The 22,921-nt window shown below is 40.5% G+C and overlaps 1 protein-coding gene across 3 annotated transcripts in view; it reads right to left on the minus strand.

Moving 5' to 3' along the window:
* The window catches only part of MCM10 (minichromosome maintenance 10 replication initiation factor), a 47,160-nt gene extending 24,555 nt beyond the window's left edge, over positions 1 to 22,605 (minus strand). For 2 of the 3 annotated variants that reach the window (XM_049881975.1, XM_049881977.1), the window contains exons 1-14: positions 22,516 to 22,605; positions 20,982 to 21,072; positions 15,287 to 15,628; positions 14,219 to 14,320; positions 13,938 to 14,075; positions 12,109 to 12,280; positions 11,261 to 11,426; positions 9,170 to 9,337; positions 8,076 to 8,192; positions 5,881 to 6,080; positions 3,745 to 3,845; positions 2,742 to 2,852; positions 2,148 to 2,265; positions 162 to 390 (exon numbers count right to left, since the gene is read on the minus strand). In XM_049881975.1, coding sequence (XP_049737932.1) covers positions 162 to 390; positions 2,148 to 2,265; positions 2,742 to 2,852; positions 3,745 to 3,845; positions 5,881 to 6,080; positions 8,076 to 8,192; positions 9,170 to 9,337; positions 11,261 to 11,426; positions 12,109 to 12,280; positions 13,938 to 14,075; positions 14,219 to 14,320; positions 15,287 to 15,628; positions 20,982 to 20,988 — 1,971 coding nt within the window. In that variant the 5' untranslated portion in view covers positions 20,989 to 21,072; positions 22,516 to 22,605. The other variant, XM_049881976.1, reaches the window with a different exon arrangement.
* Between the last annotated feature and the right edge of the window lie 316 nt (positions 22,606 to 22,921).

A 22,921-nucleotide genomic window follows, 5' to 3' on the forward strand; every position in this document is an offset into this window, starting at 1 on the left:
GCTGTCTTGGATTAAATATCGTATTATGTTGATCTCATTTAAATTTCCTTTGACTGCAGTAATCACGATCAATAAATAGCTATCGGGTATCCGTCTTCCCTGGTAATAAGTATAAAAGCAAAAGGCAAATTCAAGTGTTCAAGAAGATAAATGCCATTTACCTTTTTGGCTTCTGCTAAAGCATTCAGTTTAGGTCTTGGTGGTGGTGACTCATCAAAGAAGAGAACATCATCTCCTTCGGAGATGCCTCGCCCAAGCTTGGGCTTCTGTGGGGCTGGGGCTCCTTCCAGCCTGGGAAACCCAGCTTCCATTCGTGGAGACTGAGAAGGGGGTTGTTGAGAAGAGGATGGAAGAACTGGACTCTCGCCTTTACTTGAGCTTTGGAGAAATCTTTAAAGAAATATCCAGTAACAAAATATACAAACAGGACTTTAGCAGATGTAAAACATGTTTCTAGAACTCAGAGTGGACTGGGAGACTTTACACAGGCCACCAGCTGACAACCAGTTGTTAGTAAAATAATTTCCCCTTCTTGGTTAGTAACTCAAATTAGCACACAATAAGAACAATACTGGCTTCCCAAACTCTTGTGTCAATTGATTTTTCATTGAATAAGCTAGAAATTGTTTTCCAATTTAGCACTGATATTGTTAATTGGCTTTCCGGTGGATCTCTTCTGTAAAACACAGATCTGAAGCTGAGATGCAGACTATGTTCCCAGCCCTACGGGTATCTCTAGGAGCTTTGGGAACTCACTTAACCTCTCTATACATTAGTTTTCTTTACTCTGGTGGGAAGAGACAGTACATGTGACACATTTGGAAGTTCATAATAGAAACCCATTGCTTTTGAGTCGATTCTGACTCATAGCGACCCTACAGAACAGAGTAGAACTGCCCTGGACTGTTTCCAAGGAGCAGCTGGTAGATTTGAACTGCTGACCTTTTGGTTAGCAGCTAACTCTTAACCACCACGCCACCAGGGCCCTCATGAAAGGCACTACAATCTGCATGGTGGTTATTTTTTATATAGTTTTAAGGGCTATTTAAAAATAACAAACCTTAGATATCATCTAGTCCAAATCTTTTTATAGATTTTTATATTTTATAGATGAAGAATTGAGGCCCGAAATCACATTGCGATAACAAGTAGCAGGTAATCCAAGGCTAGTACTCTTTACTCCCACATATCCGCCCTCAAGCACTAGGCTGAGCTTGCTAACAGGTGCTGTTTTCCCACAAGGCCCAAAACTCCGTACATAGTGGTACACGTGGCAGCTGTGCATATTCATGGCTCCTGTAGACACACGACAAATACCGCTACAGAGGTCCCATCAGCACCTCAGACCAACCTACCTGAGTCTAAACCCATTCCCTTATTTTTCCAAGAATTTCCTCTTCACTTATAATTGACTTCCCTCTTGGTGGAACTACCTGTCTTTGAGTAGCTCAGATTTGGGACAGCATAATGGTTAAACATCAGAGTGGTGAGTTCAAAACTTGGCTCTCTGACCTTCAGTTTCATTATTCACAAAACAAGGATAACAATACCTGTCTCAGAGTCGTCGTGAGGACTGAATGAGCTACTACCTTTATGCAGGGTATAACACACAGTACTTAGTACATACTAAGCACCTGTAAACAGCAGCTCTTATTACTACTATTCCGACAACCTGAATTTGGGAGTCTTTGATCTGTCCTCCTTCCACATCCATTTCTACTTGGTTTGCCTCTAAAATGACTCTATTTTTAGTGCCTCGTTTTACTGTTTACCTGAATAACTGCAACCTCTACTTGGTGGCTCTGCCCTGTAATTAAAAACCTAATTGTGGCAATACCAAAAAATGGGAGCCAATCAGGTCCAAAGATGCTTTCCCCTTTCACAAAGCATTCGTCACATTTTACTCCTTGTCTTCAGTAATTACCGTATTCCACACTGTAACCTGCACCATTTGCTATCAGGATTCACTAGCACGAGTAAGAAATATATAGCCTAAAATGCTATTTAGGTTATGTTAAAATTATTTAAAAACTTTCAAAGTTAAAACAACAAAAATCTAAAGTCATGTTTTTGAAATCCATTAAGACATTCTGAGGAGTCCCAAGATGGGTTATCTAAACATGGACTATGAAGTCTGCCACTCTTACCGTTTCTGTATTTCCTCTGATTTCTTTTTCCTCATCTCCAACATACATTGCTTCTGTTGCTTCAAGAGGGCTGATGCTGATATAGACTGTATAGCAGGTTTAGGGCTCCCCATGATCCCTAAAACACAAGAGAGGCCGAGAGAACTCATGTATATACCCTACACTAGGCATCCAAGGAGCCCTTGTGGCATAATGGTTAAGCACTTGGCTGCTAACCAAAAGGTTGGCGGTGTGAACCCTCCAGTGGCTCTGCAGGAGAAAAGACCTGGCGATATGCTCCCGTAACGACTGCAGCCTTGGAAACCCAATGGGGCAGTTCTACCGTCTTATATGATCACCATGAGCTAGAATCAACTCGACGGCGCACGACAACGGTAGTCCCTGGGTGGTGCAAACTGTTAACGTGATTGCTGTTAACTGAGAGGTTGGAGGTTCAAGTCCCCCAGAACTGCCTCAGAAGAAAAGTCCCGCAATCTACTTCTGAAAATCGGCCATGGAAAGCCCTATCAAATGCAGTTCTATTCTGACACACACGGGGTCTCCACGAGTCAGAGTTGGCTCGACGGCAACTTGTTATGAACAAGCTGACTGCACCTGATGTCTTGGCTTTGGCCAAATGTTGTCTTAAGTTTCTGGCTCCAAAGGTTGGCAAGTCCATCAATTCTCTGAACTCCTCAGAACAAGACAAGCTCTTCTGTGGTATTCCTGTAATATATAAACATTGGCTTTATAAAACCAAAATTCAGACAGCTTGATGTCCTATGAGTTACCATCTTACGTTTTACACTTTGCATTCATAATTCAGTCATTTACAAATGAAGTAGACAAAACACCAAGGGGGGGAAAAAAAGAATCGTTGCCTCTAACATCAAACTAGTATCACACAAATAAATTTTGTTTCTAGTTATGATTAGGAAACTAAACTAATATGTGCTGGGTCATCTCATACATTGCTTCAGGAATATTCGCTATGGGCAAGGTATCTATGCTGGTCCTCAACCACCACTGATGCACAAAGTCACAAGCACAAGAACAGGGTGGCATTTGTTGAGCTAGATCTGTTTTAACCAAAGATAAGTGATAGGTTTGACGAGGAACCTGATACTAATGATTCTAATGATGGGCATTAAAAGTTAGGTCCAGATATGTCAAGAAATCTTAAAAAAAGATACTAAGTTAAAACACAGCTAAGATTAATAAATGAGTCCCTGGGTGGCGCAAATGTTTAATGTGCTCGGCTGGTAACCAAAAGATTGGATGTTCGAGCCTACCCAGACACACCTTGGAGGAAAGGCCTGGTGATCTTCCAAATAATTGCCACTGAAAACCCTTCGGAGCACAGTTCTACTCCAACATACATAAGGTTGTCATGAGTTGGAGTTGATTTAATGGCAACCGGTTAAAGACCAGTATGGTATTTTTTCTCAATACACTGCCAACCAGGCTTGGTTCCTTTAGCAAAGGCCACATCACTATAAGTACTATATATGATGAGTGGATATTTATAACATAGAATATGAGTTATAACCATTGTCCATCCTAAAGACTATATATTTAAACTGGAGGAAAAAATCTAACATGGAAAAAATAATATTACCGAGTTTTTGTTGAGTTTCCTGAATAATCAGGTTTGTGCCCTTAACAACCATATCAGTCAGAGTAGTTTGAATCCTCTTCTTAGGGGCAACGGCTGCTGCACTGAAATGACAAGAGCCACGCCCACCCCCAAAGAGAAATCATTGAACATTAATGCTCTCATGAGGTAAAAAAGGCACACAAATACTCAGTTCAACTATTACAAACTGTCCAAGTTTCTCAAAGCCCTGGAACACAACACAGGCTTTCTTAATGCCACCGTCCTGTAGCATAATCAGCAGGCAAAGGTCACGGAGCCACAAGTTGGCTTGAAGTTGTCCTGGACGGGCAGTGCGGCAATAGAAATCAAATATATGTCAACACTTTGATATAGGAATTTACCTTAAAATATCTGATTCTGCAAAAGTTTAGGATATTAACTGTAGTTTTGTTTATAACGTTAAAAGAAACAACATTAATGGTCATCCACACACAGTTGCTTAAATAAATTATCACAGAGCCATGTAGAAGAATACTGTGTAGTCACTAAAAATAACGCCACAGATAAATATTTGACAAGGAAAATGTTAAATTATTTTGTTTATTTTATGGGGGGAAAAAAAAACCTAGAAACATATATACCAGGAAACTAATCTAAGCAGTGGAATTATGGATGGCTTTTGGCTGGATTGCACACATAACCTATCTATAATGTACGGGTATTGCTTTTTTTTTCCCTATATTTTATTGTGTTATAGGTGAAAATTTACAAAGCAAATTAGTTTCCCATTCAACAAATTGTACACAAACTGTTCCATGACATTGGTTGCAATCCCCACACTGTGTCAGCACTCTCCCAATTTCAGTCCTGAGTTCCTTATTTCCTTTCTTCTAGTCTCCCTACTTCTCCCTGCCTTCTCATGTTTTTGAGCAAATGGTGCCCTTTTGGTCTTGTATAATTGATTGTTCTACAGTGCACATTCTTTTCGGGTGTTATTGTTTATTTTATAGGCCTGTCTATTGCTTGGCTCGAAGGTGGTTTCCAGGAATGAGTGCTGTTTTTCAAGTCAGAGGGGTGTCTTAGGGCCACAGTCTCGGGGGTTCCTCCAGTCTCTGTCAGGCCAGTAAGTCTGGTCTTTCTTTCATGAATTTGATTTTTTGTTCTACATTTTTTTCCTGCTCTGTCCAGGATACTCTATTGTGATCCTGGTCAGAATGGGTATTGCTTTTTGCAGTTTGGAAAAATACAGATGCTATTTTATCTTAAAAACGTACTTGATGTTACAAAATAGGCAGGAAATGTGAGTCCTCTTGCCCAATTCCTGCTGGATTGGGAACAAAGTCTATGTTTTATTCTTGGACCAACAGTAGCTCTCTTGTGTCAAGCCTCCGCCTCTTACGTTCTCAGATATACGTTTTACACGACGGGTGACAAGGCCATCAGACACCTACTTCGGGGATTCTATGGAGAGTCTAGGTTCTCCAGATCTCACTTCCCTACGTAATGCTTGACTACGTATTCACTCATTTAATTAAATTTGGGATCTCAGGTCTGCAACCTCACTCAAATGAGTCCTGAGGGAAATGATTTAAAGGATGTTAACACTAACTTAAACATTTCTTTAAAAACTGTTTAACAGAGTTTATTTGTTTTCACAATGTTGATGTAACATTAACTTACTTTTTAAAAAATCCGTCGCTGTCGAGTCAGTTCTGACTCATAATGACCCCACAGGACAGAGCAAAACTGCTCCACAGGGTTTCCAAGGAGCAGCTGGTGGATTCAAACTGCCAATCTTTTGGTTAGCAGCAGCAGCACACTGTAGCTCTTAACTACTGCGCCACCAGGGCTCCAATGTATTTTTAATGGCCATATAATCAGCCCAGGCAAAGCTGCACTATTCATGTTAAAAGTCAAATAGGGAGTGTCTAGGCTCCATGTTAAAGAATATCATGACTTGCCGATTTCTCTCCCTCCGTATGTTCTTTCCTCTACCTGGAAATAAAAAAGGACCTTATCTATCTTGTTACATGCAGTGAGTTATGAAAGACAGAAACTGGACAAGTATTTTCTGACAATTATAGAAAAGCACAACCACTGGATTCTTACGAGACAAGCAAAACACTTGTCCCAGAAGAAGCCCTGAGAATGTCTTACACCGAGGCTGCATATGACGCAGAAGAAACTCCTCCATAGTAAAAACCATCTTGACATAGCCGTTCCTTTAGGCTAATGCCTTTGCGGGCAAATTTCTTTGGAATTCGTCCTCCGGAGAAGGTGGACTGCAAATCTGCTCGTTTTGCACTGAGCTTCCTGTACTGAGCCTGGACATGATACTGGCAGTACTCGCAGTCATTCTGCAAAAAAAGGAGCAGCAGCACCAGGGTTAGCGCCACAGGCAGGGAAGAGCGTCAGATAGACCACTTCTTCTCTCCCAGCTTCATATAACACTATTCTGCATGTACAGCCCACCCTGCTGACCCCTCAAGACCACTCCCAAAATGGAGGAGCTATACAGTCACTAAGAGGAAAGCTCTTCCCTTAAATTCCTTTTAAAGGACTGATGTGGTGAGAGAAAAAGTAATAAAGTCCACTTCCTTTGCCTTCTTTAGAAAATGGAAATAAAACCAGCTTCTAGTGCAGTTTTTCTAGCCATTTCTCAGGTTGTCTCTTGGGAAAATGTTATTCTTTCAGTGAAAGAAACAAAGAGAAACAACATAGTATTGTTCTACTTGGTGAACTCTGAGATATGGAGACAGTGGATTTTTAAAGACCTAGGTGGCTCAGTGGTAAAATTCTCCACTTCCATGCAGGAGACCTGAGTTCGATTCCTGACCAATGCACTTCATGTGCAGCCACCACCCCTGTCAGTGGAGGCTTGCATGTTGCTCTGATGCTGAACAGGCTTTAGTAGGGCTTCTAGACTAAGATGGACAAGGAAGAAAGGCCTGGTGATCCATTTCTGAAAATCAGCCAATGAAAACCCTATGGATCACAATGGTCCAATCCCCTACTCACTACGAGGCTGGAACAGGACTGGACAGTGTTTCATTCCATTCTGCATGGGGTCAACACGAATCAGGGGCTGACTCAAGGGCAGTTAACAATAACAACTCTTACTCAAACAGCTCCAAGCTCTTACTTGGAAATCTGTGAAGTATTTCACTCTGAGAACTCTCTTCCCATCTAGCTACGTAAACAGATGAAACCCAAACCTGTCACTTTACTCACTTTCAAAGAGCTTTAATATACCCACTAGAGTGGCTACAATCAAAAAGACAGAAAATAACAAGTGTTGGTGAGGATGTGGAGAAACCGGGACCCTTATACATTGTGGTGGGGCTGTAAAATGGTTCAGTTGCTTTGGAAAATAGCTTGCAATTCTTCCAAATGTTAAACGTAGAGATACACATGACCTAGCAATTCCAACCCTACATAAAAGTCCGAGGGAATTGAAACCACGCATCCACTGAAACACTGTGCATGAACATTCATAGCGGCACTATTCGTAACAGCCAAAATGTGGGAACAGCCCGGTGCCCATCAACTGATGAGTGGATAAACAAACGTGGTCTGTCTCTACGATGGCGTACCATTCAGCCATAGAAAGCAATGAAGTACTGACACATACTATATCATGGATGAACCCTGTAAACATGATGAAAAGTGAGAGAAGCCAGACACAAAAGGGCACATACTGGATGATTCCATTTATATCAAATGTCCAGAATAAGCAAATCCAGAGAGATAGAAAGTAAATTAGGGGCCTCCAGGGGCTGGAGGAAAGAAAGAAGGGGGAGTGTCTGCTAATTGGTATGGGTTTCTTTTTGGGGTAATGAAAATGTTCTGAAATTAGATAGTGGTGATGGTTGCACAACTCTTTAAATGTACTAAAAATTACTGAACAGTACACTTTAAAAGGTTGAATTGTATGGTATGTGAATTTTATCTCAATCAAGATTTTTAAAACGATCTCTAGGAAGAGGTGCACTATAGGCTAAAATAAGGTTTTCAGTATATTTTATCATTAGTGTTTGATCTCTGGCACTATAAAGACCTGAAGGCAAACTAAAATTCTGTCTTTCTTATACCTTCTAGTCATTTGGCAATGAAAGATCACTTTCCTTAGAGGTCTCCTTGCTCACCCCTACCCCATGACATTTTAACTGGCAATTATTAGCTGCATATGACCATATTACCTCTGAAAATTCATATTCGATTTTCTCATTTTGACCCTGTCTGTTAAGTAGGACACTCAGTTCCAAATTGGTCATTACAGCTAACACACCTACAGTTTATTCCTAACAGTTCCCTACTTTAGCAGAAACCATGCTAAAAAGTTGGAAACCAACCAAATTAACCATCTGTGTGCATGGCTGCCCATTCTTCTTCTTTGCTTTACAGGTTCCCAGGTCAAGAGCTTCACCCATAATCAAGACTTTTTGAGGATGATCAATAGATAGGCACACCTGTAAAAAAGAGGTGGGGTAGGAGATTAAAGCAGGCAAAGTTCTGGCTCTTTATCAGCACCAGTAGATATAAGAATGGTTGATAGTGATTTAAGTCAGAAGGAATTTGAAGTCAGAGGTCATACAACAGCTTAGAAATGGGAGCGTGTTCTCTACCCAATGTCCATTCCTTCCTTCTTAGTGATTTATGTGGCTGGCAAAACGCTCAGCCTCAGGTAACAGATCCTGATCCTGCTTTCCCAGCACTGCTTACAGCTAGTGATGGCCATGTGACTTAAGCCAGTTAAGCGGGAGTTGGTAAGAAAGGTATCTGGGAATGCTTTTGCTTTCTTGATGAAAACAGATAGAACAGGTTGGCTCAAACTTCCTCTTCACTTCCTGCCCTGAATGGAGATACAATGGCTAAAGCTCCAAACCCATATTGTTACCAAGAAAAAAATGCCAAGAGGCTCCAGAAACATTGGCTCTGACATCATTACACCACTTACATCCAGGTTCTTCATTGCATAAGAAAAATAAACTCTACTTGTTTTAAGACCCTTTGCCATCGAGTCAATTCCAACTCACAGCAACCCTACAGGACAGAGTAGAACTGCCCCATAGAGTTTCCAAGGAGCAATATAATCCCGGTGGCATAGTGGTTAAGAGTTCGGCTGCAAACCAAAAGGTCAGCAGTTATCTACCAGGCGCTCCTTGGAAACCCTATGGGGCACTTCTACTCTGTCCTCTGTCACTAGGAGTTGGGATCAACTTGAAAGCAACCGGTTTGGCTTTTCTGGTTTGTTTTAAGACACTGTAGTGAGGTTTTTCTGTTAACTGCAGCCAAATACACTCCTAACCAATAGATGATTTGTCACCAATCTCTGGTGAAAGCAAGGAATGAAATGAAATAACTCCTTCTCTCACTCTTCCTGACAGTAACAATAATCTGTCTATAACAGATGATACTTGTTGAAAAACTATGGAAAAGGTCTTACCTCTTCTGAACCATCCTTGGGTTTCATGGGGTTAGCATTAAGTAATCCTATGACGGTACCTTGCTCTGTCTTCCATAGTTCTTTGTGAACTTCTCTAAACAAGAACAACGACACATACCGCGTCAGGTCACGAAGATCATTCAGTCGCCAGATGCTAAATGTTTTCCCCTGGAACAAACATTTATTCTTATTTTAATAATTTTTGAACAATGGGTTATACTGTTTCCACTTATGGCTCAAGGGTTCTAACATGGAAAAATATATAAATATATTCCACATTAAATACATAATCATCAGAAAGTCTTTTCAGTATAAATTAATCCTTTCCCTCGGCTTCAGTATTACCCTTCTTGTTTTAGAGATGAAAGTGAAGTTAGGCAAGGCAGTAGCAAACTTGTCACTACTAGGCTCTGTGAATTCCCAGGTCTGAAATTTAGTCAGTGGGAGAGCAGTGCCTTTCTAATCTCACTCATGCACACACACACACAAGTGCACGCACACACACTCTCACACGTGTGCACAGTGTTAAAGAGAAAAAGGAAGCTATGCTACTATTTAACAACTTACCAATATGAATAGATATCAGGTAAACAATAAATCTATTATTTGTAATTGATTAATTTAATTATATTATTAGTATTAATTAAAAAGGTGTCAGCTCTATACTATTAAATCTATACTTAGCTTAGAAGATTAACACAAGCATCCTTTAAAAAAACTGCTCTTGCATTTAACTATAAAGTTCCAGAGGTATTATTAAATATCTGAAGAAAGGCAAGTCATAATGCTGACCACTTGTAATATGAACAACTTCTACTTTTACAGATCGTTAAAAAAACAATAATTTCAATGATACTGAATTAAGCTGTTTCACAGAGGCATTTCAGGGTGGGTAAAAAAAAAAAATAAAAAAAAAAAATTTTTTTTTTATTTTTTTTTTATGGTTATAAGTTAGGGTGAGCGATTGCCTGAACTCCATTATAATTATTCTTCCATGGGTTTGTACAATGCCTTTCATGGAAGAGTTCAGATAAAATCTCACACCTGTTATTTCAACATCATTATAGTCACTTGTGATGCAACTAAGAATCAAATGCAACCAGATCTGTTCACCGTGATAGGGCTACAACAGCCCAGTAATCCAAAACTCAAATTACCCGTTACCAACCCGAAAAACCAAACCCACTGCTGTCGAGTCGATTCCAACTCATAGCGACAGTATAGGACAGACTAGAACTGCCCCAGAGTTTCCAAGGAGCACCTGGTGGCTTCGAACTGCCAACTTCTTGGTTAGCAGCCGCTGCACTTTAACCACTATGCCACCAGGGTTTCCCCCGCCATCAGATCTCATAAAAATCTAAGGATGGCCAAGATCAAATTAGTGAATGAAATCAGTAGTGAGCATGACTGATCATAGTATTTTGGAGTTGAAAGACTTTCAATATAATCAAAGCCAGTTACTTCATTTTATAAACAAATGAGATTCTTCAAGCAAGAATAAGGGTCAACCTAAGCAAGGCCAAATAACTAGTTAAAGGGAGAACCAGGCTTTGAATACAAGTTCTCTGAACTGCCTGGTGACATGATACTTTCTCCACTATGCTTCCGTCAACTGGGATTTATGCAACTTGTTATATCTTTTGTAAAAGCCGTCAAATTAAATACACCATATATTCCAGCATGGGCCAGCAATTCTAGAATGTGTGCAACTGCCATCTTATATCTAATAAGGATCTCCAAAGGATCTATGAATTCAGCCTCTTTGATGCCTGTTCTCCTCCTCCACAGATGAGATTACAGTATCATGGGGTAAGGACATGTGCCACCAAAAACGATGACAAGTGAAATGCAATAAGAATGACTGGGATAATGAAAAGCCCAAGGCCCTGTACAATTAGATCTCCTTAAAGTAGGACATTCTTTACAAATGTCCTCCTTGGATACTAACCCAATGATAGTATGCACTTTTGGAACTTACTAGCAGTTATTTCAAAAAGAAATAGCAATAGGCTCAGCTTAGCAAATTAAGAATGTGAGTGCCCAGTGTTAGTTTGTGGTGAAGCTGCTAAATCAATCAATCAAATGGCTTACATTGTTAGAACTCTGTGGAGTGACTTTCTTCACTATAACCCCAAATGTCACCCAGTCTATTTCTTCCAGCGTCTCACTTGCCATCTTTTCCTTGATCTGAGACAGTCTGATCAGTTTTCGGCCAACCATTTTCTTGTTCATTTCTGTGGAGGACACTCGAGGCCGCCTGGGTGAAAAAACCAGTAACTAGTAGATTATGCTAAGAAATAACAGATTATCTGGCACTGTACCAGGTGGTAAGAAGCATTGTGGGGCAGAAACCTCCACTGTACCTTTTTTCAGGGGGTTTAGTATATGATATGGACAAGGCACACACTTTTATGGCAGATAAATAAAAATAAAATAATTTTTAAAGCAAGGTTTACTTTTCCTTAGACATAGAAGTGGGCTACATAAGAAATAAAACCACAAATTCTTTAAATTCTGTAAGTTACAGTACATAAGTTATAATATTTTAAAAGAAGATATTATATAACTAAATTGTACTAGAAGATACTATTATCCTGGTTAAACTATATACCTTTATATATTTAAGAAGTCTATTATCACTGTTTCTGTCAATTTCTTATTAAATCTACTACCCATTAATCTATTTCCTTTTTATAGACACATATCTTTTATTCATTACATAAACAAGAGTCTTCCTTAAATTTTGCATGCAACTATATCGAGTCAAACTCTGTGCCACAGCTGATCTTATTGCGAAGTTCTGTCAAGTACCAGAGCTGTTGGTGTTTTATAGATCTGCTGCACAAACATTCTTTCTAAAAGACTCAGTCTTCTGAAAGGAGGGCAAGCCCTCTAGTGGTGCATATGAAGAGAGCAAGAGGGCTGCTACAGTTACTGACCTGAGCCTCAGGCCAGAGAAGGCTTCCACAGAGACCGGCTGAGCCAGTTCCCCAGAACTCCCAGGGCCCCTTCCGATCTGGTCCCTAGGAATCCCATGAGGTTTGTTCCCAGGAAGAGCTCGGAGTGGTTGGGAGGGTTCACTTGTCATCCCTGAAGTTGAGCTTTTGGGCCCTTGAAAATTAACATAAAAATGAAGTCTAAAAGACAATCTTAATGAAAACTACATATTTGCTTTTACAGGATTTTTTATTTCTTAACCAACACAGACAATTACCAAACTATGGGGGATCAAGGAAGCTGGCAAGATCATTTCTGTCCTACCCTCAAAATCTCTGCAGTGTCGTCCGACAGAACTTTCTGCGACGATGGAAATGTTTTATATGTGAGTTGACAATTTGGTAGCCACTAGCCACATGTGGACACTGAGCACTTAAAATATGGCTTGTACTTCTGAGAAATATGTTTTAAATTTTATTTAAATAGCCACATATGGCCAGTGGCTTCCGTATTAGACAGGACAGCTCTGACACAGTCCTGGTTACTCTATGCAATGACATTTACTGAGTATTCACCACACACAGAGCACTGCGGTGGATTTCAGAAAGGAGCTGAGGTGAAGCCCTCCTTCAGGAGTGAACAATTATTGGAGATTTGTATACAGATCAAATTCTACCTGAAGAAAAACCCAAAGCAAGCTCCACTTTCTTTTCTTCTTTCTTGTTGCATTTATTTCATTTCATCCCATTTTATTCGGGGCTGGGGGGCGTGTAGACAGAGCAGGGTATTTTACTATTGCTTGAATATGCTGATGTGGTTACTCTTCATATTTCAGAAGCATAATTCTTCCAAAGGTCAGAAAACTTGGGTATTTTCTTTAATAAAATAGCACTTTCTCTCTTATATAAGGTGTTGTTTACTTTCAGATGGACATTGTATAAATTCTCCCAAGCTAGGGGTCAAGGCGACCCTTAACCTTTAGAATCTCTAGAAGCCATGCCGATGTTCCACGCCCTCAAAACCAAACTTTGGACATTATGTAGTGAAACACGTTAGTAATGCCAAAGGTTGTAAGGGGATGGACACTCTTCACAAGTGGATAACTAAATACGCAAATTTTGGGGGCAAATAAATACGAACACTCAGCCAGTAGCTGTTTTCTATTACTGTCATATGCCAATGCTGTTTTTGAACCCAAGTGATCAAAAAGCGGCTTACTCTAAGCTACGTCATCTCCAGACCATTTTGTCTTAGGCCTTCTAAAAAACAGTTATCTTGGGGAAATTGACTCAGTACAACAAAATTAATACATGGGGTTTATAAATCTTTTTGATTTTTTATTTTGTGTATATCATGTGTTTGCTGAAACAGAATTTTACTTACATACCATTCTATACTCCTGGCAAGGACATCTTTTCTAAAGAACGGAGCTTCTGGTTTATTACAACATGGCCTCAAATAATACTTGAATATTTTATAAGGGAATCTGTGCCTTAAGCTCACAAGCCTGAAGATTAAATCTCTAGACTTCCAGCATGAGAATTCAATTCAGTGGCTACACCTACTACAATCCAAGTAAAACTGTAGGACTAGAGTTTAAAAAAATTCGATCCACTAAATTTGGTAAACATCTTCTCTGTACCTAAGGATACAACTTGAGATGTAGAGAAAAAGTGTAGCATGTAACGCATGGCTCCTATTCCCAAGACACTTAACTTTTCTCGATTAAGGAGATAAAACAAACCAATACATACAAGCCAGGCGATGCCAAAATGTATTTGAAGACACAGCCAGAGCAGTGAAAAAATCAGTGATGCACAGAGCACTCTACCTGCAGGCGAGACCTTTGGTGCCTGAGCCACCCGCTTAGCTTTTGGTAGAGTAGGGACATCGAGCTCTGCAGAAAAGCACGGCGACTCCTGTATTCTTTGAACTTTCTTCTCCTTAAGAGGGGGACGTGGAGATTTACCTATTTGATTAAAAGTAAAAGAAATCATGTAGTAAGAAAGGGGCTCAAAGGCTGTTTGACCACAAGTTGGATGCAGAAGTGATGTTATAATTTCTTAGAAAGAGAAACGCATTCTAATATTCCCAGAATCACAGTCTTATTACCAGGGGATTTATGCAGGACTGGACTTGCAGGCTGTTTAATTGTTGCTGCTTTTAGCTGTTCTTGTAAGGACTTCATTTGCTCTTGCAACTTCCTTAACTCATCTAGGAAAGAAAAATATATTAAGAACCAGGCAGAGGAGACTTGTTATACATGAAGGACATGCCATACATGATGAAAATGCTGGAAATACTTTTGGTTCCTCCTGCCTTCCAATATTGAGACCCACAGTACAATCACATACTGAAATCTCATGATTAGTATTTATACTTCAGAGAGGTCCCTTGGTGAAATAAACTTTGATTTCCTGTAATTAAACCTCTAACATCTAAGCTAGTTATAAATTTGCATTACTGACAGATATCACAGATACACAGCCACAGTTAACAAGTTTTTAGGAGTTAGGAAATCATTATATTTAATAAAGTAGATGTCATACCTAGTACAACAAATGCTGGCTCCTGTATCACAAGACATAGCTAACTAATACATTTTATTATAACTCAAAAATATATAAGAGAAGATGCCAGAAATAAGAAAAAGGCACCCTTCAAAGCTTCTGCTCAGGAGCGGTCTCTTTCTCCAACAGAATATGTAGTATCTTTGTGGTACTGTCTTTGGGTCTGCATGGATATAAATCCCAAAGTAATATTATGCTGTAATAAGCATGAAAAGTGCCAGAGCCATTCTATGGAGAATCAATTACAGCTGGCTGACACTGATATGGAGCCCTGGTGGCATAGTGGTTAAGAATTATGGCTGCTAACCAAAAGGTAGGCAGTTCAAATCCACCAGCTGCTTCTTGGAAACCCTATGGGGCAGTTCTACTCTGTCCTAGAGGGTCGCTGTGAGTCAGAATTGACTTGGCGGCAATGGGTTTGGTTTTGGACACTGATATAAGGAGGCCTTTGTATGCTAAAATGCTGGCCTTAAATGCATGCTCTACCAACTCATACAATTTTTTATAAAGTCATTTATTTCCATCCTTGAATCAGCAGCTAATTTGATGAAGACCGGCAGAATGGTGGTCACAAAGAAATTAGAGAAGACCAGTAGGTAGTTCAGGGCACCTTGTAATTCTTGATTCGTTTTCTCTTGAGCAGGGGCAGGCACAGGGAGTGTCCTGTTTTCAGCTGACTGCAAAGTAGGAACTTCTTCTTCATTTGTTAAGTCTTCCATATCTCCAAAGAGAGTGGCTAGATTTTCTTTCTGGTCTTCAGTCCTTCCCACTTCTCCATCATCAGCCTCCTCTGAGTAAGATTCACCATCACCATCAGCATCAAAGAGCTCATCAAATTGGTCAGGTTCGCCATCTTCCTGGGCCAAGGAGTTGGCCTCTTCCGAATTACAATCCAAGGCTGATTCATTCTCCTCCAGCAGTGCAGTCAGCAGAAACAAACCATCTTCCTCCCCTGGGAAAAAAGAATAAGACAAAAAGAAAGAAATTAAGGCTACTCAAGAAAAACTGCTGACAAGCACTGTTAATTAAAAATTTCAACATTAACAAGGTAGTTAAAATGTTAACACTGCCCTTTAAAATGGTTTTCAAAAATGGCTCTACAGAGCCACCATTTTGCCTGGTACATCTGTTGTGGTCTTGTCTCTAGATTCCTTCTCCCAAGCACTTCTTATACAGGTCTATGGGGTAAAGAAGGGGCTGATATCTGCTTAGGGATGACAGTGGGTCAGGCACTGGGCTAGATCTTTTTACCTGGATTACTTTAATTAATGAAGGTCCGTGGGTGGCACCGTTTGCTCTAGTCTGCTAGCCTAAAGGCTGGTGGTTCAAATCCACCTAGTGGTACTGCAGAAGAAAAGACCTGACGATCTACTTCCGTTAAGACTACAGCCAATAAAACCCTATGGAACTGTTCTCTACTCTGTTTAACACATGCAGTCACCATGAGTCAGAATCAACTCCACAGCAATCAGCAAAAACAACCTCATTTAATAACTTCCTGCATACCATCTACTGTGAAAGTCAACGAACAAGGGAATAAACTGAAAGACACACCAAACACACATTTAGGGCACCCCTCTCTCCTTTGAAATTGTTTGAGAAAACTTTTAAAAATATATAAAGGTACAAAGAATAACATAAAAAGTACTCATATCCCATCACCCAGAATCAACCATCATTAACACTTTGTCATGTTTGCTTCTGGTCTTTTATGTTAAATAACACTTTACAGATAATGTCTATCATAACAAATCTTACCCCAACTCCTTACCACTGCCTCCACTCCCCATTGCAACTACTGTCGTAATTTTGGTATATCATCTCAGTCTGTTTTTCATACTTAAACATATAAGTACTCATAATCAAGGAGTCCCTGGCTGGCACAAATGCTTAAGCACTTGAGTACTAGCCAAAAGGTTGGTGCTTCAAATCCACCCAGAGGCACCTGGGAAGACAGGCCTGACAATCTGCTTCCGAAAGGTCACAGCCTTGAAAAACCCTATGAAGCAGCTCTACTCTGTACACATGGGGTCACCATGAGTCAGAATCAACTCAACAGCAATTAACAACAACATTCACAGTCAACACAAAGTATTATGTTGTTTTAAAAATATTTACATAAATTAAAACATATAGTTCTAGTTTATTTATCACCATAGCAAGACCGTACCATATTTTATTAATCCATTTGCCAATAAAGGACATGCAGGCTATCTCCATTATAAACTATGCTGTCCCTCTTCTTATACCTGTGAGTTTCTGGGGGCAGAAAAAAAAAAAAAAATTTTTTTTTTTTTATATATCAGAAGCGGAATTGCTGGATTGCTGGGTATGAATGTTTTCCAATTTTACTTTTTGTTGCCAAATTGTTCTCAAGTGGTTGTGCTTTCACTACATTGTATGCAGCTACATTTCCCCGCCATCTCACCAGGATCTGATACATCACTAAAATTTTTTTGCCAATCTGTTGGATGACTTAAAAAAGCATCTCACTGCTTTTATTGTATTTCCTGGATTACTAGTGAAGTTAAGAATGGTTTACGTTTATCGGCCGTTCAGATCTTCTTTATTGATTTTTTTCTGTTTATAGTCTTTGCTCGTTCCTCCCCCCACCCCCAATTTGGGCACTATTCCTTCATAAAATCAGAGGCATTTAAATAAAAAATGTTAAGGGTTATCTAAGCCAATCCCCTCATTTTATTTTTTAAATAACATTTTTATTGTGTTTTTGGTGAAAGTTTACACAATTAGGTTCCCATTTAACAATTTCCACACAAATTGGTCCGTGACATCGGTTACATTTTTCCCAAGTGTCAACATTCTCATTAAGTCTGTTCCGGTTGCTTCGTTTCTAGTAACCTAGTTTTCCTGCCCCCTTAACCTTCTCATCTTTGCTTTAGAGTAACTGTTGATCGTGTGGACTCATATAGGTTATTTTTTTAAAGGAGCATAGTACTTACGGGCGGTATTCTTTATTTTATGAACCAATCTGTTATTTAGCTGAAAGGTCCCTTCATTTTAAGGATAGGGACTAAAGCTCAGAGAGGCTAAGGGCTTATTCAGGATCACGCAGTGAAACAAGTCAGTGGAAGCGCCTGGAGCTCTCTAGACCAGCTAACCAATGTCCTTTCCATCATTCTACACTCCCTTACCAGCAGGAAAGAGCCAAGAGCCAAACTTAAGGCTAAAGATTAGAGTTGGATGTTGTTAAAATTTTAAATTTGAATCGCTTAGTCAACAAAGACTCCAAGACTTCAGCGTACACCAAGAGAGGCCACCTCAGCTCCCTGTTTTCCAGGCAAGACAGCCACATCCGGCATGGGAGTAAAGAGGCCCTCCACTAACGTTCGTTCCCAAAAGCCTCAGACAGCACACCCCCAGAGGAGGTCCTGGCCCACACTATTGGGAGATACTGGTGAAAAATGTTGCCTAGTGGTCTCATACTCTTCACCTTGAACTTGTCGTCCTTCATGAGAGTACCAGGGTGAGTCCTGTGATGCCTCTTACCTGTTTACCTCGGTCACCACCAAAAACCATCTGTCTTCTCCATATTACTCTGATCTTTCTGCTTCTTTGTTCCCAAACCCCTGGGGTTTGCTCTCTGGAACCCAGAACCTACTATTAGCAAGTCCCTCTATTTATATCCTCAGTGGCTGAGGATATGCAGGGGACAACAGAAATCTGGCTGTCCCCTGCATCTCTCTCGAGTGGCAGTTGTTTAATCTTTCATATTTCACACTGCAATGTCTACAATATTGTCTTCCTCTCCATCTCTACTGCTATCACCATTCTTGCTCACTTCAACACTCACAAGACTTAGCCAACTTCTTGGTCTCTCGGTTTCTTTATCTTCTCAGCTTCAATGACCTTGTCTTCCACCCCATCTTAGCTACCCTCTCCCAGTCATCATAGCAAAGGCACCACTTTGAGATCTTGATTTCAAGCAACCCACTCTCTGATTCCCACCTCCTATCCTTTCTGTCCACTCACTCTAATATTCCCACCCAGGAATTTCTTTAACTTTATTAAGATGTCCAATCCAATGACCTTCCTACATTCTTACTATCATCACCTGTCCCTCAAGTCCTCATCTTGGATTCCACATTCTATCGTTATAATCACTGCCGCCTTCTAAAGGCTCTCCTCCTTCTCTCTCATGCCCTCCAGTTCCTTGACAAAATCTTAACACTGATTAAGTCTACCGAGCCACCTCCTCCATGCCTGCACCCCAGCTGGTGAATGTTCCTGGAGAAAGGCACACTGCCATACTGACTGGTCTAACTTTAAATTTATGCTTACAAACAACAAACAGGCATGTAACCATGTTTGAAAAATCCCATGCTTCCCTAGTATGTTTACTTTATTTTCCAACTATTTCACACCATCTCTCCTCAAATTTCCTATGCTCTCTCTTCCTTCTTTACTCTTAGCTGATGATCTGGTCTCATATTTTACAGAAAAATAGTAAAAGTAATCAGACAGGGACTTCCTCATATTTCACTACCAAACCTGAATACATATTCTCTGCTTTGCCTCCTCTGAAAATGGGTGAACTGTTTTTACTTCTATTTATAGCCAATTCCTTCATTTGTACACTGCATCCTATTCCTCTCAACTTCTCAAAGACTTCATCCTACAATTACCACCTCTCTCTCTCACCAATTCTCCCCTCTCTACTGGAGCATTTCTATCAACACAAAAACTAGTGTCTCCCATCTCACCATCTACCTGCTGTTTTACAGTGTATCCCTAGGACCGCCAAACATTTTTTTTTTTTTAATAATATTTTATTGTGTTTTTGTGAAAGTTTACAAAGCAAATGAAGCTACCACTTAATAATTTCTATACTTGGTTCAATGGCCATGAGAAATCCAGTGTAGAAAGGGGGAGTGTGCTGTCACATTATAGGGAGAGCAACTAGGGTCATATAACAATGTGTGCATAAATCTTTGTATGCGAAACTAACTTGAACTGTAAACTTTCACTTAAAACACATTAAAAAATAATAATTTGCATACAAATTGTTCAATGACATTGGTTAGATTTTTCACAATGTGCCAACATTCTCATTATTTCCATTCTGGTTGTTCCATTCCCATTAATCTAGTTCCCCTGCCCCCTCTTACCATCTCATCTTTGCTTTAGGGTTGGATCTCATATAGACGATTTTTTTTTAAAGGCACACTGTGTGTACTCATGGATAATACTGTTTATTTTATGTGTCAATCTGTTATTTAGCTGAAAGGTGACCTCTGGGACTTTCAGTTTCCACCAAACTTCTTGATTTGGTTTATACTGGACCAAGTTGTGAAGTTTTACCAATCGAGTGAAATTTTTTACAGAAACTATGATTTTTGAAAGAACACAGATCCATTCACTACTGATTTTCATGTCCATTTCAACAACATTTGGTTTTACTTTCTTTTTTTTTTTAAAGGGCAAAGCATTAACAAACTTGAAGGCTATTTTTTGCTTTGTAAATCCAGTTTCAAACAATGAACTCAATCACACAACCAGAAAATAGCATGTTTTATCTGCTAGGCCTTCTTCATAACCATTACAATATTTTTGTACCACTCCAGGGAAAGCTCTGCTAGTTGAAGGAACATCTCTTCACTAGGTAAATATTTCACACATGTCCTTGCAAAAAAAACAAAATTAGAAAAGACTATAAGAATTTAAGTCTAAGACTAAAACTGCTTTCATGATTTCAATGTCAAATGTGAAATCCAAAGTCAGACTGCCAGGTCGTATTCTTGTCCTGAGTGTGTGGCCTGCAAACAAGTGACTGGACATCTCTCTTCCTGCCTATAAAATCCGGCTGCAGGGAGGATTAAAGCTCTTGCAGCACACTGTAAGGTGCTCAGTACGTTTGTTGTGGTTGTTGTGTGCTGTCCAGTTGGTTTTGACTCACGGCGACCCTACAGGACAGAAGAGAACTGCCCCATAGGTTTTTCTAGGCTGTAATCTTTCTGGGAGCACGTTACCAGGTCTTTTCTCCTGTGGAACCACTGAGTGGGTTTGAACTGCCAGCCTTTAGGTTAGCAGCCAAGTGCTAAACCACTGAGTCACCAGGGCTCCTTGCTCAATATATGCTAACTATTATTTTAAGACAAACACTGCTGCCAGAAGGATAAATCTTGCCTGATTAAACCAAGTAACGTTCAGTGATTGAAGTTAGATCTCTTCAACCCTGAGACCTTGGGGCTGGGAAGCTATCATCACTATTTTGCAAGTAGTTAACAAGCCCATGAACAAAAGGATGGTTTCCCATTAAACAAATGGAGAAAACTGCCAGGACTTACCATCCATGCTGTCAAGCGACCAGTTGTATGCAATAGAGAACTTCGAAGGAGGACCTGGTGCCCAGGAAATGAGCGTACTGTAGAGTCTTTGCTGTGTGAAGAAAACATTAGAAAAGTCACCCCCAACTCCTTCGCTCACAACCCATATCCAATCTGTCAAGAATTCCTGTAGGCTCTAACCTCAGAATTTACCCAGAATCCAACCACTTCCCACCCCTTCTTCCACCACCGGGAAACCCTGGTGGCGTAGTGGTTAAGTGCTACAGCTGCTAATCCAAGGGTCGGCAGTTCAAATCCACCAGGCACTCCTTGGAAACTCTACGGAGCAGTTCTACTCTGTCATATAGGGTCGCTATGAGTCGGAATTGGCTCGACGACACTGGGTTTGGTTTTTTTGATTCTTCCTCCACCACTAACACCATCTCCCTCATCCCCTTTTACTGCCTTCAAACTATGATTATAAAAACTCGCCTGAAGTACAGAGTAGTTTATATGATACTAGATTACATGGATGAGACAAGTTGAGAACAGGAATGATTGAGGCTGGTCTAAATAGGGCTATTATCCCGTCTTATTCTCTGTAACACACTCGATGTCTACATTATTCATAGCAGGCTAGTGTGTGATTCTACTTGTGGTCTTGGTCATATCAGGATTTTTATTCGATGCTAGTTAGCAAAGCTCAAAGGCAGAAAAATAGTTGGCATAGCTAACTAAAATAAATTCATATCATTCTGTGTACTTTCCTTTTTTTAATTTGAAATTATTTTTAAAACTGCAAGTATAAAAATGTAAAAATGTCCAGGCTATTATTTAACTTGGAGTGCCTGGGTGGTGCAGTTAATGCATTTGGCTGCTAACTGAAAGGTTGGAGGTTCAAGTCCACCCAAAGGTACTTCATAAGAAAGGGCTGGTGCTCTACTTCTGAAAAATCAGCCACTGAAAACCCTACGAAGCACCGTTCTATTCTGACACACATCGGGTCGCCATGAGTCAGAGTCTACTTCAGTGGCAACTGGTTTTTAACTCTACAGTTTATGTGATCTTGGTAAGTGTAATGTAAAGGTATTAATTAAAGTGTTTTTATTTATTCAAGAAACATTTCCATGGATCCCATCATGTACCCCACACTGTATTATATACCGGGGAATTCATTAGACTGTAAACTTGTGGAGGATTAGAAGCAAACCGTCTTGTTCATTTCACTCATCTCAGTAATGCAATTCGGAAAAATCCAGAATTCTCCCCTCTCCACGTGGCCGCTTCTTTTCTATCTCTCCACACTTAGGCCACCCACCCAGAGCGCACGCCCCACAGACCCCACCAAAGCCGGGCGCCATCCCTTTTCTTCCCGAGGTCTCCCAGCCCAATTCCAAAGTCTAACCCACCTGAACCCCCAAGGACGCCGCGCCTCTCGCCCTCAGACCACAGCCCTCCTCAGGAGTTTCTCTAAAATCTCCCACAGACGTGCGTGGCGGCCCTGTGTCCACCTCTGCCCAAGAGCACCCACATAACCAGAATCCGCGCTTCTTACCAATTTCCGGCACCCCTTTTCTTTCTACATGTAAACGCGCCAAAATTCCAGCCTGACTCCACCCTGCCTCTGACGTCAGACGCAGGCCAGCCTTGGGGCCGCACTGATTGGCTACGTTTTAAAAACGTACAGGGAAAGCGATCGAACGACTAGTGAAAAAAAAAATTAGTGAAAGAGAGTGAAATACGGTCCTTGTGTCGAGCAATTTGATTGGTACACGTAATCGGGCGCCATCTTTGTTAAGGGTAAGGAGACTTCCGGTCGTTGAGGCTTCTTTAGGTGAAATATGGTGACCTAACGCCCTGGTGACGTAATGGTTGAGGGCTACGACTGCTAACCAAGAGGTCGGCAGTTCATATCCGCCAGGCGCTCATTGGAAACGCTATGGGGCAGTTCTACTCTGTCC

This window comes from Elephas maximus, chromosome 4 (genome assembly GCF_024166365.1).
Source record: "Elephas maximus indicus isolate mEleMax1 chromosome 4, mEleMax1 primary haplotype, whole genome shotgun sequence".
Classification (NCBI taxonomy): Eukaryota; Metazoa; Chordata; class Mammalia; order Proboscidea; family Elephantidae; genus Elephas; species Elephas maximus.